The sequence below is a fragment of the Kwoniella dejecticola genome, chromosome 8 (assembly GCF_000512565.2).
Source record: "Kwoniella dejecticola CBS 10117 chromosome 8, complete sequence".
NCBI classification, from domain to species: domain Eukaryota; kingdom Fungi; phylum Basidiomycota; class Tremellomycetes; order Tremellales; family Cryptococcaceae; genus Kwoniella; species Kwoniella dejecticola.
This window is the reverse complement of record NC_089308.1, coordinates 560,388-577,238: the sequence shown is the minus strand read 5'-3', so window position 1 is coordinate 577,238 and position 16,851 is coordinate 560,388. Positions and strand designations below refer to the sequence as shown.

General features: G+C 48.0%; 4 protein-coding genes across 4 annotated transcripts; 3 read left to right on the top strand and 1 right to left on the bottom strand.

Moving 5' to 3' along the window:
- Nucleotides 1–21: 21 nt before the first annotated feature.
- I303_106538 (uncharacterized protein) lies at nt 22–8,745 on the bottom strand (the record flags this gene model as incomplete). The annotated part of the gene is made up of 27 exons (XM_065969390.1): nt 22–213; nt 285–364; nt 432–469; nt 537–719; nt 791–846; nt 904–1,002; nt 1,069–1,222; nt 1,325–1,397; nt 1,466–1,670; nt 1,738–1,904; nt 1,966–2,090; nt 2,177–2,490; nt 2,545–2,899; nt 2,973–4,067; nt 4,125–4,419; nt 4,486–4,666; nt 4,734–5,057; nt 5,118–5,729; nt 5,787–6,391; nt 6,450–6,839; nt 6,897–7,192; nt 7,248–7,311; nt 7,367–7,440; nt 7,502–7,674; nt 7,982–8,091; nt 8,274–8,432; nt 8,586–8,745. 27 exons carry the CDS (start codon nt 8,743–8,745, stop codon nt 22–24), a joined length of 6,579 nt encoding a protein of 2,192 aa, XP_065825462.1.
- Nucleotides 8,746–9,428: 683 nt separating this feature from the next.
- I303_106537 (nucleolar protein 58) lies at nt 9,429–11,629 on the top strand (the record flags this gene model as incomplete). Its single annotated transcript, XM_018411465.1, has 6 exons — nt 9,429–9,547; nt 9,629–9,828; nt 9,908–10,258; nt 10,334–10,728; nt 10,803–11,378; nt 11,471–11,629. The coding sequence occupies 6 exons, from the start codon at nt 9,429–9,431 to the stop codon at nt 11,627–11,629; spliced, it is 1,800 nt and encodes a 599-aa protein (XP_018259277.1).
- Nucleotides 11,630–12,235: 606 nt separating this feature from the next.
- Nucleotides 12,236–13,093, top strand: I303_106536 (uncharacterized protein; the record flags this gene model as incomplete). Its single annotated transcript, XM_018411466.1, has 6 exons — nt 12,236–12,341; nt 12,493–12,599; nt 12,682–12,710; nt 12,816–12,876; nt 12,937–12,980; nt 13,039–13,093. The coding sequence occupies 6 exons, from the start codon at nt 12,236–12,238 to the stop codon at nt 13,091–13,093; spliced, it is 402 nt and encodes a 133-aa protein (XP_018259278.1).
- Nucleotides 13,094–13,507: 414 nt separating this feature from the next.
- I303_106535 (peptidyl-prolyl cis-trans isomerase D) lies at nt 13,508–15,254 on the top strand (the record flags this gene model as incomplete). The annotated part of the gene is made up of 7 exons (XM_018411467.1): nt 13,508–13,600; nt 13,708–13,878; nt 13,967–14,067; nt 14,151–14,373; nt 14,438–14,526; nt 14,592–14,717; nt 14,936–15,254. 7 exons carry the CDS (start codon nt 13,508–13,510, stop codon nt 15,252–15,254), a joined length of 1,122 nt encoding a protein of 373 aa, XP_018259279.1.
- Nucleotides 15,255–16,851: the final 1,597 nt, after the last annotated feature.

The following is a 16,851-nucleotide window of genomic DNA, read 5'->3' as shown; positions in this document are numbered from 1 at the left end:
CCATACTTCTGTCCTATGCTTTCACCCATCTTCCGTGGTCAGGTTTACGCATCTGTGATGGGAAGGTAGTGGTATGAGCCCCGTAAATAGCTTTTGTAAAGTGGTATATCGAGCAGACTTACAATACGAATTTCCAGCTTGAGCATAATTCATAGCGCTCAATTCATCTTCCGTGAATTTATCTTGATACTTCTCATGTGTTCTTTTGAAGGACTGCAAGAAGCGCAAATACACCATGAGTCAGCTTACCTACGTCCATCGCTTGATCACATGCATGAACTCACGGCGACGCAGGATCGGATGGTCGTTGAGATCGGTGCTGGATCAGATGATCTAGGCGCGAGGACATCCGCTAATAGTTTCGCTACAATGATTTTGGATATGTCAGCTTGTGTGCTTCGAGCAAAACATGTTCAAGAAGCTGGACGCACGGATGAATTTGGGCACAGTATAAGGGAAAGCCTCAACCCTAATTTCAAGTCAGGCATCAGCACCTGGAGAATCCTTCGACTTAGCGTGAAATGGAGATCGCTCACAAAGCTGTAGCGCCCAAAACAGCTCCGTGAAGCTGAACAAGCTTAGCTTGATATTCCGGGTTGATCTGTCCGGGTGCGTCTCGACGTTTCGGCAAGACTGTAGACTTGATCTCCCGAGTAAATCGATCCTTGAGGACCACCACCATGGTACGCTGTGAACACCTCAAGAATCCACTCAAGGTACTACGTCAAATTGTGATTGTATCAGCTGTGGGCCTGGACAAACTCAGAATCGAAACAGCCGAAAGACTCACGCTGATGCCATCTCTCGGACTTCTTGGTTCGGATCTCTCAGACACGCTGACACAACCTGATGCGGAGGTTGTGAGCATTTTCTCGACAAACAGCATAGATGAGGTTGACTCACATCTAGACATTTGGCTTTGCAAGGCTCGCTCAACAAGCTCAGATTCCTGAAATATACTAAACTTAATACCGGCATACTGTGCATTTTCGTTCGCCATGACTGTGGTTTCGAGGAACTCGTCAATTCAAAGGTTTGAACGGGTTCGGTTATGATAGTAAAACTCACCGTTGAGTCTTGAAGAATGGATATTAATGACGCCATGAGCGGTTCAATCAAGTCCAGGGCGGGTGTGATAGACGTGATAACAGCCAAAAGTCGGCCGGCTGTACGTTGGAGATCGGCATTATCGTTCAAGTCCCTCAACTCAAAGATGGCAGGTCTACACAAGTCCCGATGTCAGTATTCGTTAATTTCCGCAGCTCCCGCGATTGAGGTGTGAGGAGGAGAGCAAAGGGTGTTGATCAGATGCCAGGGGACTCACAAAACAGATATGATGTATGGGAAAGTGGCAACAGCATGTACATCGGACAGTTCGACAGACAACCAGCTCAAAGCTGCAATATGTATAAATCACCTCGTCAGCTGGACGTTCTGGTTCCTTCGCAAGCAAGAAATAGCTGACCTGTCGATGCAGACGTGTCATGAGTCGAAAGAACAGCTTTCGGACCATGTGGCCTGTCCTTCTTCCACTCAGGCAAAGAAGTCATGATATCTTGCAATTGAGGCATGAATAATCCACTTCGGATACGCATCAGGTCTTTCTCGTCGTTCGGATCTGACAAGATGTCGGCTATCAAGGCTGCTGCCGAGGGGTAGGAAGGGTAGAACTGCGCAAAATAATCGATCAACAAAACACCTTTTCTGCGTGATTCCCTAGTCGATTGGGCGACTGACCTTGATCTGATCGACGGCATTGAGAACAGAAGCCATCAAACCTCTCACCTCCGCATATGGACACGCGATCGACTTGAAGTAAAGCTCAGCGAAATCATCTGCCCAAGCATTGAATCGCCATTGCAAGCATCGAATAACAGATCGGACAAGCTGTACTCGTCTTGCCACTGCAAAATGCCTTTGGTCAGCTAAGCTCCGAGTGCTTCAGTGACAAGCCTGATTGCTCACAATCAAATGCCGAGCCACCTTGGAAGTCAGCGTTCAAAGCAGTGTTGATACAGAAGTCGACCAAAGGCTTGTATCTCCTCGGGTCCTGGTCGCAGAGTATGTACTCGATCGATATATCCCAACACCTGCAAGCATGAAAGACTCCCATCAATCACGATTCGCTTCGAGGCGGAAGAACGACAGTTACAGAATGCCGGGTAATCAAACTCACTTGATTGTGTCGTGCCTTATATTCCCGAACAGTTCCCCTAATCTGCCTCCAAACCAAGCCCAGAACTCCTTTCGATCTTTCCCAGACCATTCCATCGAACCTCTCACTAGACCAGCTAAGAACTCCCACATCGCTCGAGTCTTGTGTCGGTCATACACTTTGGTATTTTCCATCTCAGCCAGGTAATTTTCCACGATAGGCTTGATCGCATGGTAGATCGGTGGACCGTAAAGTTGGGTCAGAGCAAGGATAAAGTCTATATGAGTTGCGGAAGGGTAATTTCGTTCTGATTCTTGAGCCCAATGGTCGGCGATCTACAGATCAATCATCAGCATATTCCTCCAGAGATGTTTTACGTCACGGCTGACCTTCTGCCACCATCCTTCTTCAACCATCATACTCTGAATCAAGTTACTACCCTCCTGTGATGGTGCTTCACAAGTCCAGCTGATTTCGTCCCAGCCACTCAGTCGGGAAACTTCGATCTTCTTACCCCAGGCTAACCACCCTGTCTCCTGTCTGTCCTGTAGAAGGGCTTGAGATTCATCCTGGGGTAAAGGATCTTTGAAAGAAGCTAGATATTTCTGAGTGAATTCGGGGGAAGTATCTGTCAAATCGATGTCTTTTGAGAAGATGTCAACTGGTTCTTCGAGGAACAGCAGTTCATCCGATCCTTGACATAATGACCGCAGCGCGATGTGGAAGAGGAGTCGAGTGATACCGCTAGAACAAGTACGCGGATCAGCTTAATTCATCAATCTAGCAAGATCTCATGGAGACGTAGGATACCACTTACACTGTCCCATAATCTCTAATCCTGGGGTGCGGATTTTGCACGTTTCCCATGAAGAATTTGGCCAGTCTCAAGTCGGTAGGTTTATCTCTTCTCATTACGGTTAATAAGAATCGACTGGCGCTCAGGACATATCGCCAATTGAGACCGGGGGCATTGGCTATAGCCAGAACTCGATCAACGAAGATATCCCATTCCGCATCTTGCTGCTTCAATCTGTCCTTGGTGCCTTGATGTATCTTCTCTATGATCTCCTTGCTTGGCTTGCGATCAATGACTGATGCTAAGTCATCTGCAGCTGCGTGTATCTTCTCGGTTCTGATGTCCATATCGAAGGAAACCGGTTCTTTGATTCGTTGAATCAGCTCATCAGTGGCTTTAGAAACCAATGCTTGAACGGAAGCCTTGTTCTCGTGATGTGCTCCCAGCAGACATTCGGTAAGCTGGAGTAGTTGTCTCCAGTCCTTGGCGATTCTATGTAATCCCATGTGATTGTATCTCAGAACGTACAGGGCACCTTTCATGATGTCGGGATCCGTTCCAGGCTGAAGAGCGTCGAAGAGTGTAGGGAAACATAAGACCCAAGTGCCGCGGTAGAGCTTCGCGACGGTGTCCAAAGTAGATTGCGAAGATCTTCGCACCCTAACGAAAGGAGATAAGCAGAAGTTGAGAAGGTTCACGATCAGTTTGTCGTCCAATTCTGACCGGTTTCGATAGTAAGCCAGAGTGGTCAACCTGTTTTGATGATGAACGGAAGCAGCAGCCAAGAAGATGGTTCTGTGGTGTTTCCTTTGCGATTCGTACATTTTCTTGGTAGCCATCATACCAGTGTATGCGTTCTGGGCTCCAGCAAATTGCTTGGAGCGGACACCGTAGGCGGTCAAGTACGTGCCGATCGTCGTAACGAGCAATTTGACGGTTTCGACTGAGTTATCAGATTGACCCGCTGTTCGCATCACCGCCGCAGCCCGATGCAAAGTGTCACCCACACGAGTGCGGAAAGCTGCTACGTGCTGGTAGCGCGGATCTTCGGGGTTGGTCAGGATCAGACCGGATTTGTAAGGAGGAAGAAGGGTCAAAATTTCTTCTGGAAGAAAACTATAGCAGTCTGGTCTAAGCTAACGGTTCTGTCCAGCCCAAGAGATCAAGACGTACGAAGGAGCCTTGACACCGCCCGTCTTCCTGCTTTCGATCTCCGCGATCAAGTTGTAGGTTCCCCTTAGTATCTTGTCCACCACGTTGATGGATCTGCAGAATTCGTTACTCCAGACCTTATCACCGAACGAAGGATTCTCGAGCAGGTTGTTGAGCTTTGTCGTCGCTTGGTCTGCTATGCCGATGATATCAAGAGCCATATCGATGTCTTCCGTGGTCGGAACTCGCCAATCTGGTTTTACCTCTGCAGATCTGTATAATTTACCCCAGTATAATGTATGGTTTCGCTTGAAATCTGCGATGCGAGAAATCAGGGATGAGTATTAATTCCATGACTGCGCATCGGATGAGGGGCACGTACCTTGGCTTTGATACACATCGTCGTTGAGGGCCCTCATGTCCCTGAAGTAGATTGACGTCAAGGAGCTGACTGATTTCTCGATGATCTTTCCGGTCCATTGCCAACCCCTTTCGGATAAAGCCGAGTCTATCATGATCTTCAGCAATTCGATATATTGTGCTCTGATCTCCTTGTCCGATAGCTACTCGCGAAGGAGGGGCGATCAGCTCAATTGGCCAGATATGCGTGTGTAAATCGGATGTACTTACTATAACTCTTCCTGGTATCAACATTCCAATTAGAATGGATTGCCACCAATGCAAACCCGCATCGGCCGGTAGCGGTATACTGGTAGTGGTGGTCCTAAGGGACGAAGCGCCTGTCTTCAATTCGTGGATGATCCTCTGTCTACATATGGGGAAAAGTTTCGAAAAAACCTTCGTAGCGTTTGCCGAAGCTAAATTTCGGACGAGCTCTCCAACAGCATCCACTGCATTCGCTCGACATGTCGTAGTGGCGTACTCAACGACTTGATCGAGGGCAGCATCAAATAGCTTGTCATCCAGAGCAGCAAAGACTCCTCCACAAGTGTGCTAAGCCAAATCCATATCAGCTGCAGTCGTATTGATCAAGTCCAGCAGACGGCAGCTTACCAGGACACTCGACAAAGTCAAAGCTTCCGTTTTTCCTCCAGCCCTACCGCTCTTTCCGCCCTCTTCGGGCAAGTTGCTGAATAACAGTAACACTCGGCCAAGGAACTCGGGAACCCAATCTCGGAAGGCAGAAGTGGCAAATCTGACTCTTCCATCAACTTCCTCGGGTCTAAGATCCTCCATTTCATGTTGTACCGGGTCGTTCGGGTCATCTGCTACGGTTGGACGCGGAGTGGATCTTATAGCTCGCGGTCCAGGCGCTGTATCATCTTGGTCATCGACGGCGATATCGGCCATGTGTATGAAGTCAACCATGTTGGATATCGCCATGCACGACAATCCCGTTTTGGCAGGGTCGTTGAGATCGATACCCGGGAGGAACAGGGCGAATATATCGGCCACATACATGCCACCGAATCGCCATATTTGCCTTGCCGTAAGCGGTTGAGACAGAGCTGCCAGGGCGTACGTGACGGCTGGTGTACGCTGGGTCTCTTCCAACCCTTGCAGGGAAGGTACAGCGCGTTCCATCATGGCCGGCATAATCAGATCCGGTTCGAGTAGAGACAACTTCTTCAGTGCTGAGATCGCTGGCGTCACTGAATTCATGTCCTGCGTTGGGTTTGTCAGCATACAATCACCATGTCTTTAGGGATGCGGGCGACTCGCCTTATTGAACATCGAAGTCAAAGCTAGCGGTCTCAAACAAAGAACAAACTCCCTCTTTATGGCAGGTGTAAGTCGCCAAGCTGCGGGAGTTCGACAGTCTGGCTCTTCTTCCGACTTCCATCTTTCCACGAAGTTGCTTGCCAAATGAGATAAGAAGGTAGTAAGGAAGACCGACCAATGACCTGAGTTGGAAGGGTGGAAGAACGTTTCGCAACTGGTCAACAATTTACTGAGATGATCTAAAGCTTTACTCCCAGCCAAGTACCTCCTATCTATCTCTGACTTCTGCCCGGCTACTGCAAGACTATCGCTGCTTGCACTCCTAGCCATGGATGATCCGTTTTGAAGTCTCGATATCGCTGGTTGTATTGGGGTTGCGTTTCGAGCTGAGTTGGGGAGAGGGGTGGCAGTGTCCGGTGTAGCAGTGCCGGAGGGTAGAGCTACAAAAGGTGAATCTTCCGACATGGAAAATACGATCGTCTCGGCTAATGATTGCACTCGATCTATGGGCTTCTTGGCATCCAGAATTTTTTTAGAGGCTCGTGCGTCGGCCATAGTGACAGACATCGAGTTTTGCGAGGCGATACTACCTCCGACCGGCACATCTGTTGCATTCGTCAGCATTCACCTTCACTAAGGGTGCGCGCCGATCGGCTGACTCACTGAGAGATCTCAAACATTTTGACATCAGAAACTCAAACTCCTGATCGCTAAATATACCTACATCCTTCCTTATGCCTGCCCAACTGGGATCACTGAGTATCTCCTCCGGCGGTAAGACGCTTTCTTTCGCCCAGTAGTTGACACCATCTTCGTCATCCTCCACTTCTCCAGCCACTTCTGCTAAACGTGTCTTGTGAGCTCGGAACCGCCTTCTGATACTGGGATTTTTAGCTTGCTCTTCAGCGGTATTGTGGGTGCCTTTGGGAATCCGATTGACAACGGACGGATCTGATTTCCCGGGATCGACATGCGCAATAGCTAATTGACCCATCAGATCTGAGGCTTGATCATCCCACAGTCCACTGTTTAGTCCATGCCACAACCGGAAAACTGCACAATGTGGTTAGCTTGGCGGAGTGTCACGCGATTCTGAAGACTACCACTCACTGATTGGTAGCCATTTCTGGCAATGCGAAATAGGCAGGAAGTGAACAAGGAATGTCTGGGTAGCTAGGATAGAGTCCATCGACGGCTCTAATCTCGGTAGTATCTCTTCTAGCATCTCATCGACGTCCGAAGGATGAAAGAATCTTTGAGCCGATTCGGCGACGTTTAGGAAGGAAGGAGCTAAGTTGACAGAGTGCCGTGCCAATTTGTTGGGGTGGGGAAAGAGCTCGAAGTACAAGGCTTCGTATAGAGGTCGCCAAGGAATGCGAAAGTCATAAATGTTGAGAGAACGATCTCTGAAAAGCTAAAATCAGCTTCACCATCTCGGAACTGCTCAGACAGCTTACATACCCTATGAGATTGATGAACTGGTTGCTTGCGTCCTCGATGAAAGACGAAGAAAGGCCAGGAACGACTGTTTCGACAAATGAGCTTGCAATACTGTGGTCATCCTTTTCAAGAGAGCTTACACATCATCTCGTAGTAGATAAAGATCAACTTGATCTTGATATCTCGCTTCAGTGGGTAGCCCATACTCATCCAGCTGCGATAGCGAGAAGCCATCAGACGATTTGCGACATCTCTGAGATTCGGAAGTAGCTCACATGGATAATGCAGAATCCCACACCCTAAATCCCATACCATACTCTCTAGCTTTGATACATTCTACCATTCTGCAGCATATCAAATCTAGTTTGTCATCCATCTCCGCCAAGGTCTCCACCTCGTAAGGCAGAGAAAGCGGTAAGCCCAAACATGATAATCTTGTATCGTCGGACTGATCACATGAGGGCACAGCGGAGGGCCAGAAACCCATAGCGGAACAAGGTTTAGAAGGATACGGAGAGGTAGGGTGATCGTGTTCGAATGGCGGACATGGAATTGGCGGTGTGGCGATATGTGCAACGGGCCAATGGCGAGGCGAGGAGCGATACGGTAATTTGGGTTGTTGTATGTACGGGTGGGCGCGGGACAGCGTATGATGAGCAGAAGGGACAGACATTGTGGATTGAAGAAGATTTGAAGAGCGATGCAAAGGGTAAACCATCAACGATTGAAAGGCGACAATTGAAGGGGTGACTTACGTCTTGTAGCGTCTTGATCACTCCATCCTTGTTGTACGGCTCACCTAGCCTGTTGGGCGTGGCAGATGGCCAGGTCTCGCCCATTTGTAAATCAATCTCCTCTTCCTCTGCTTCGAGACGAACGTGCGTAATCATGTCACGGACAGAAGCATTGGCAAAGGATGACGGAGAGGTACAGGACGGAAAACAAACAATCAGCTGGGCGTCATAATTGACACAGTCCCCATGTGACCGAGCGCCAGCGAGAAGCGAGAAGCGAACAAGGAGGATAAGAGAGCAGGGTTAGACATACCAGACAGATATTCGTCTTCGAGTTTAGCTAACTCTTCCTCGATATCGATCTCCTCTTCCCCTTCGTAATATTCGTCGTCGTAGGAAAAAGCTCCTGACTCGAGGGCTGCCCCAGCTCCGTATGAAGGCAGGGAGTTTGGCTGGAGAGGAAGCTTGGCTTCTGTATCATGTGGATTGATCAGCATCTATAATAGATAATCAATTTGTTGTGTGTGATCTCCGAGACGTGTCACACAGAGGTATCGAATCAATAAAAAAGATCAAGGGAGATTGGGTCCCAGAAGTGATATATAGGCTGAAGGAGTTTACTAACGCTTATGTAGGCTTTTGCGCCTGGGGCAGCTGTGTGGCCTCCTTCTGTGCACTGTGCGCTTGTCAAGTGATCTGGAAGCTGTGGTGTCCAAAGCTGACGGGGTCGATGTCGAAGTCGAAGTCAATGACGTCTGATCCGGAGTCCTTTGAGACGTCGCCATAGGCTAAAGATACACCTCCGATATAAAGATCAAGGGAGCAGAAGCTGATCTGAGTGTATGTATGTACGTTTAGGTAGTGGAGCGAATGTGTGTTAGGAAGGAAGAGAAGCTTGTGTGTGTTTGTACACCTATATATATATATATATATCCATCAACGGGTACTCGTACTCGTAATCGTCTAATATTGTCTTTGGTGGACATGAAATCAACGCTTGCTCATGTGCTGATGGAATGATGGAATGGGAATGTGGGGGCGGACACCTCCACTTCGGCTCTCAAGTGACTTTATCGGAATTCAAAACAAGTCCGCAAAGGTAGACGCATGCTGATGTGGAAATTTTTCACCTTTTGAACAGTCAGGAACGGGCCAACAAGTGATAACGATCGTTTTGGACGAATTTCACTGGGATGCTAGCAGATGAAGAATTCTGAAAAAACCTGACACTACTACGATTTGAGGCTTTATCCTGTCAAAGAGATCGCAATCAGACTGGCATAAGTATCTTGGTTTCAAAGTAGCATAGACCGACGCAAAACCCGTTCGCTGGCCAGAAAGAAGTCCCGGTAACATATCCCGACACGTTCTTTGTAGAAAAGAAGGTTTTCCACCAGGTCAACGAAAAAGTACATTATCATTAGCAACAGCAATAGTCGCCTGTATTTGAGCAGATTATACGGTCACAATGCTGGTCCTTGCCGAAACATCGATCGGATTCGTGGTGTTCAAGTTGAGCAATGATGCCAAGCTCGACTCCAAGGACCTATGGAAGGAATTTGAAACACCTGAGGGAGCCAACAAAGCGTAAGTGCAGAATCACCTGACCCAGAGGTCTCGAATACCTGATCTCATACTCACAACTGACATGGCTCATAATACACACAGCTTGAAAGTCCAAGCCATCCAACGATTCACCTCGACAGCTACCGCTGTCGAAGACCTAGCCGCCATCCAGGAAGGTCGTCTGACCGATTCGCTGTCCAAATTCTTAGCAGAGGCCGCCGGAGGTGCTGCCGAAGATGGCGACAAGAAGAAAAAGAAGAAGAAGTTGGAAGAAATGCTGGTTGTTTCTGATCCCAAATTAGGTGAGTATATGTCACTTACTCCCCTCGACCCTTGCAGCGGTCCGAAGAGGTATGCTAAGACGGTACGGTGGTCATTTAGCTGGAACCATTAACAAAACCCTATCCATTCCCGTACTATCCGATTCATCAACGCAAGATCTTTACCGAGGTATAAGACAACAGCTCGCCTCTTTACTCGGTGGAGTCGACCAGAAAGATCTCAACACCATGTCACTAGGTCTCGGTCACTCCTTATCTCGATTCAAGTTGAAATTCTCCACCGATAAAGTAGATACCATGGTTATCCAAGCTATTGCTCTTCTAGATGACCTGGACAAGGAAATTAACATCTACTCTATGAGAGTCAAGGAATGGTACGGATGGCATTTCCCAGAAATGGCCAAGATCATCGTGGATAACCTTGCCTACGCCCGAGTCGTCAAAGCTATGGGTGAGTCAATCTACTTCATCCTCATCCAGTTTTCCCATTCCACCCGAACCGAGCTGACCTAAACCCCATTCGCAGGTTTCCGAACAAATGCCTCATCTACTTCATTCGAATTAATTCTTCCGGAAGACCTCGAAGCTACCATCAAAGCCGCCGCAGAATTATCGATGGGAACTGAAATCTCCGATAGCGATATGGCTCACATCCACTCGCTATGTGATCAAGTCATCTCAATTACCGAATACCGAACTCAACTCTCCGAATACCTTCGAAACCGAATGCAAGCTATTGCGCCCAACTTGACCGCCTTGGTCGGTGAATTAGTTGGAGCTCGTCTGATCTCTCACGCCGGTTCATTAATGAACCTCGCCAAGCACCCTGCGTCCACCGTCCAAATCCTCGGTGCCGAAAAGGCTCTGTTCAGAGCTTTGAAAACTAAACACGATACTCCTAAATACGGTCTGATCTACCATGTGAGTCGCAGTAAACCAATGTCGGTCAGACCACTCGAGCCTCGGGCTGATCCTATATGATTTCTCACTCATAGGCATCATTGATCGGTCAAGCCCCTCAAAAGCTAAAAGGTAAAATGGCAAGAATGGTAGCTACCAAAGCGGCCCTCTCTATCCGTGTAGACGCTCTATCGGACGCCGAATCAAGGTCGGACGCAGCTTCAGCCGAAGTCGGAATAACGAATCGAGTCAAACTCGAATCTCGTTTGAGAGCTCTAGAACACCAAGCCGGTATACAATCCGTACGAAAAGTGACATCAGGGGTGAACGGAAGACAACAACCCAGATTCGATTTGGGAGCCTCAGCCAATGGATCTGGTTCATACAACTCGACGACGGACAACGTTCCTCTAGATAGCGTGAATGGATTATTACCCACTCAGCCTGCTGGTGCGGTTGCGAAGGCTGTAGAGGCTGTGTTGGAGGTCAAAGAGGAGAAGCGGGCTGAGAAGGGATCAGATACGGATCCGACTAAGAAAGATAAGAAGAAAAAGAGGAAGTCGGAAGTGCCCACGTCCGCGGCAGATGTGACGATGGACGATGCCGATATGAGTGTGGTCGTTGGAGAAACCAAGGAAGAGAGGAAAGCTAGGAAAGAAGCTAAGAAGGCGGTAAGTCAACGTTCTTGCCTGAATGGTGTTTTACGAATGTGAGTTATGTCAGTCAAGTGCTGATTGAGTGTGTATCGTGGTCCATTTCATAGGCTAAGGCAGCTAAGAAGGCTTCAGAGGAGAACGGAGATTCGTCAGAGAAGAAATCGAAGAAACGAAGAGCGGAAGATGGAGAAGCTGGAGACGCGAGTGTGGTGGTGGATGGCGAGAAGAAAAAGAAGAAGAAGAAGAGGGATTCTGAAGCTGCTTAGATTGGCCTGTGGCTAGCGATTACTTCTTCATCTACTCTACAACCGTCGTATCGTGTCACCTCAGGTCACTTTACAGTACCTCATTATTTAGCATCAGCATCGTCATTTCTTACTTTGCTCTTTTCATCTACCTCTACTTTTCAAACTTTGTCCGTCTTCTTTGCATTCGCCGACTAAGAAGGGATGAGAATGTATGATTTATATACCCTCTGCCCTGTCCACTTGCTATTCTGCTTGCTATTCTGATCATACGCATAAGCAGTCTGCAAGTGCTGGACCGTCGACCGGTGACCGTTGACCATTGACCTTCGACCATCGCGAATAATGAATTAAGAAATCACTCCTGTCGTGTGAGAGTAAAGTACCAAAGGATATCGGTAAACCCATCTGGGTCTGAGTAGATAGCCGACGCTTAATTCGGTCTATCATCCGTTTTTTGACTTATCGTGAAACCCACCGAGTAGGACATGCATAGGACGAGGTATTTGTCTCTGCAATATACATGTATGATATCCATATACAATCGTTTTCTTCTGCTCAGTATCAGTATCAAACGAATCCGGTGAAGCGGAAAGAACGGAGTCTCCGTAAGCAGGCCAAAGCAAAATGTCATCATCCTCCTCAACCAAGGGTGGAACGGATAAGCGAATCCAGATATTTCACGATGTCAACCAGATGCCTCTGGTAAATACCAAACCCGGTGCATGGGTGTGTGAGTTACGCGTCTTTCCTTTCCTCGTTGTGCTGATCATGCAGGGATACATGTCGCTTGGGGACACAGACAAATACAAACAGTCAAAGCGAGGTTCGTAAGCTGACCCATTCAATTTGGTGACTTGGTATGCGATTTATTGCGAAAATAGGTGATCTCGGATCAGCGGAAATAAGCGAGAATCCATATACGGGCGGTATATTCGTCAAAGATGAATTGGCGGAGGATCTGGATAGTGCTTCTTTCCCAGTGAACGAGGTGCGTTGGCGTGACGGATGCATCGTGTGAGGTGTACCCGACCGGACTCTGCTGATTGAGGCGGTTGGTGATTGACCGATAGTGGAAATACATCTTGGAAGGTGAATGGCAGTGAGTCTGACTTTCCATATTCCTATACGCGAAGCTGCGCCCGGAGCCGGCTCAGCCAGTTTCTTGCACTTGATGAAGGAAAAACTTAGCTCACTAGTCGAACAGTATGGTGCAGGAAGGGAAGAAATTGATAGCTAGACCAGGAGACGTTGTTTTCGTACCAAAGGTAAAATCAATGGATGGATGCACAATACCGATTCTCGCTGATTGTAGACTCTACATGCAGGGCGCAGCATTCTTATCGCTGAAGAACCCATTCAAAGCTTTCTTGTGAGTCGGTAACATCCTTGCTCGCTCTGTTTGGACGGTACACTGAACTCCCGAAAAGCGTCACGAATCGCGGAGGAGTCCAACATAAAACATATCTCAAAGCCAAATTATAGATAGATATAGATCGTCCTTGATCGCACCTCCTCATTTGCATAATCCTGTCCGGGAGTGGAGATTTCATTGTTATGCATTCTGAGGTAAGGCAAAGGCTCTACCAGTTTACCAGTACATCTGTACTTCTGTACTCCGCCAGCAGCAGAAGTGGAGGAATTATGAAAATGATGTATGGGGTCTCCACGCAAACATACATCGCTTACTAGAAAATGCTCGAATCTGAATTTCCATGTAACCTGTTGACCGCAGGCCGTGCACCGAGTGACAGCAGCATCAACAGCATCAGCATCAATTCCTCTTTCATCTCGAGATCATCCCAGAATACCTCTTCGCAGCTCCCATAGCAGACCCCTAGTATCAATACCATCTTCTCATTCCCAGCTCCCTCATCCTTGTCATTCATCCGCGTCACAATGCCAAACACCATCACTTACTTCGACATCACCATCGCTGGATCCCCGGCTGGCCGACTGACCTTTGAGTTGTACGATGATGTGGTACCTAAGGTACGTGGCGATCTTCCTCAAGCCCCCATGTGCAATTTCCGGTCCAAGTGTTGGTGCACCGTGAGATGTTCCAAGACGCTGACATACGGGTTGTTTTGCCCCCTTAGACAGCCGACAATTTCAAGCACCTCTGTCTCGGCGACAAGACCAATGCCTCAGGCCGCAAATTGGCGTACGAGGGCTCAAACTTCCACCGATGTATCAAGAGCTTCATGCTTCAGGGCGGAGACTTCACCAATGGGAATGGTACAGGTGGTGAATCCATCTACGGGGAGAAGGTAAGCTAGATCGCTTGTCATTTCTTCAATTCTTTTCTCGTGCTGTAGCGAAGGGGGTCACGAACTGATGGATTGTGTATATGACTAGTTCGAGGACGAAGGCTTCACTTTGAAACACGATAAACCTATGTTACTCTCCATGGCCAACGCTGGACCCAATACCAACGGCTCCCAATTCTTCATCACCACGTGAGTCGTTCATACCACATACCAGATTTTCGAAATTGCGCTGTCAAGAAGCGATGTATGACATGCTGATACGTTGGTGTCAGCGTACCTACCCCTCACTTGGATGGAAAACACGTAGTCTTCGGAAGAGTGAGATCGAATAAAGGATTAGTCCGACGAATCGAAGCTCTGCCCACTACGTCGGACAAGCCAAACGAAGAGGTAAAAATCGCCGCTGCTGGTGTTTTGACGGTTGAGGATATCGCTAAAGAGGACGAAGAGAAGAAGAAAGCACAAGAAGCAAGTAGCGGTGAGGATATCTGGGAGGTGAGTGATTTTGTTACCGTAACGAGATCAATCAGGTTGAGACTGAGCTGACGAGAGATTGTAGGATTATCCTCAAGATGAGGAGGGTATTGATGCTGAGAAAGCCGATGAGGCTTTGAGCGTAGCATTGAAGCTGAAAGACGTCGGTACCAAGTGAGTATTCCACTGAATGTGCCCCATTAGCGAACAGATGTGCTCATACCCGACACCACTGTAAGAGAATTCAAAGCTGGACAATTCGCTACTGCTTTGGACAAGTACCAAAAGGCCTTGAGGTATCTCGATGTCCATCCTGTCTTACCTGATGACGCACCTAAAGAACAAATCGAGGGTTACAGATCAGCGTAAGTATACCACTCTCCCTTCTCCCTTCTCCCTTCTCCCTTCTCCCTTCTCCCTTCTCCCTTCTCCCTTCTCCCTTCTCCCTTCTCCCTTCTCCCTGCTCTTTTTTCCTTATCCCTGCTCCTACTTCCTTTTTCACTCTATCCCCGCTCAAATCTGCGAGTAAGGTTAACTGCGACGGCAATGCGGATACTGATTCCATGACCAAATCCATCTCTAGCCGAATCCCATTATTGACTAACGCCGCATTGGCCGCACTGAAATGCACACCGCCCGCTGCTACACTCGCTATGATACTCACTACCCGAGCGTTGGCCATTCCCGATCTCACTCCAGCGGAGAAAGGTAAAGCTTTGTACCGACGAGCATTAGCTGAGATCCAAAAGAAGGAGGACGAAGAAGCTGAGAAAGACCTGAAAGCGGCTTTGGAATGTGTGCCCGGCGATGCGGGTGTGTTGAAGGCCTTGAAGGATGTGGAGACCAAGCGAAAGGAGAGGAAGGAGAAAGAGAGGAAAGCTTTCTCGAAGATGTTTGGATAGATCGTTGATTGGCATTTATGGTCACCCTATGCATATTAAGCATTCGAAATTCCTGGTTACAGTATATGGTCTGGTCAATTCAAAATCGGATGGAAGAGTCTACTCGACCCTACTCTGAAAGCTGGTAGCGCGTTGCTCGGTCGTGGCGATGCCGAGAGCAACGTTGTCAACGATTGGAATATGCGATGCTCGTAGGCGATGCCAACAAGGAGTATACTGTACTGATGTAGCGGAAGAGAGACACTTGAGTAGTGGTTGAAGACGCGCAACCCATCCGGAAGCAGATCGTTACTGAGTCAGATCATAGATTGACGTGAGACAGCGTCTGAAACGAAAGTGGCTGTTGTGTTCGAATCAAGAATAGTCAGACACGCAACGCCACTCCTTGATGGACTGACTCCCCTGATGCAGGGTTTGATTCAGACTGAAGTTCGTCGCTACGACTTGGGCTAGTCTGTGGTTCGTTTCCGTATGGCTCATGACATATCGTTCACGGCGGAAATTGGGACATGGTTCAGTATGCCGTCAGAGGGAAAACTAACAAACCAATCGTATTTGACTTATATTCAGGATAAGATTTGATAAGCCATCATGCTTATTCAAGGCTGAGATCAAATTCCGATCTTCTTTCTTTCCCGCTGCGGATGAGCGTGAGAGGTGCAACATACAGCACGGTGCAGAGCTGCTCATAGCGTCATGAGCTATGGAGTGTAAAGTGTAGAGAATAGAGGGGGACTAGATCACATCATCCAATCAGAAACACTACAGTAATTAGTCCAAATCATCCACCGAATTTTCCATCCGAATACACGTTCCTGTCTACGTCTATTCTGCCTCCAGACTCAATCTACTCAGACGCAGACTATAGGCTCAAACCACGCGCAATTTGGTGTCGGACAGAGTGCAGGCCCTCTGATCAAAATCCTTGTGACAAGACACCTCACACCGCCTGTCTATATCACCATTCATGTGATTAACAAGATTCGAATTATCTTATTTTTCTATTCGATGTATCTGAGTAAGCTGTCTGCTATTCGTACGAATTTCTTCTCCGTGATAAATTTAGTCTGACTTACATCTTTGTACATATGACCGTCACCGAAGCTGTATTTCGATTATTCGACCCCTGATTGTGATCCGTCTCACTCGAGGATTCGTTCATCAATCAATTGATTGAATGATCCCGACCCCTAAATCCTGCTCGGATCAAACCAAACCAAACCACCCATCTTCGCTTCGGAAGTATCCCTAGTACACAACAGAATCATAGGATTGTCATCGAAATGAATGACCTCAATCCTCTCTCACAGGACTCCAAAACCCGCTCTTCCATTCCCACCTCTTTTTCCTTGTCCATCCCATTCTTCTCTCGCTCCTCATCATCTTCAGCCACTTCGACGGACCTCGAGACCTCATACTCCTGCTCTACCTCCAATTTCAACTCCAATTGTGACTCGAACAGCTCATCCCCAGGTATAGGCATAAGTCTCCATCCGAATTATTCAAGCTTCCAAGTCTTCACAGGTACCTCTACATCACACACACTTGCCCAACCGAATTCTCGAGAAATCCAAAAATCCATTTCGGTGACTAGTGC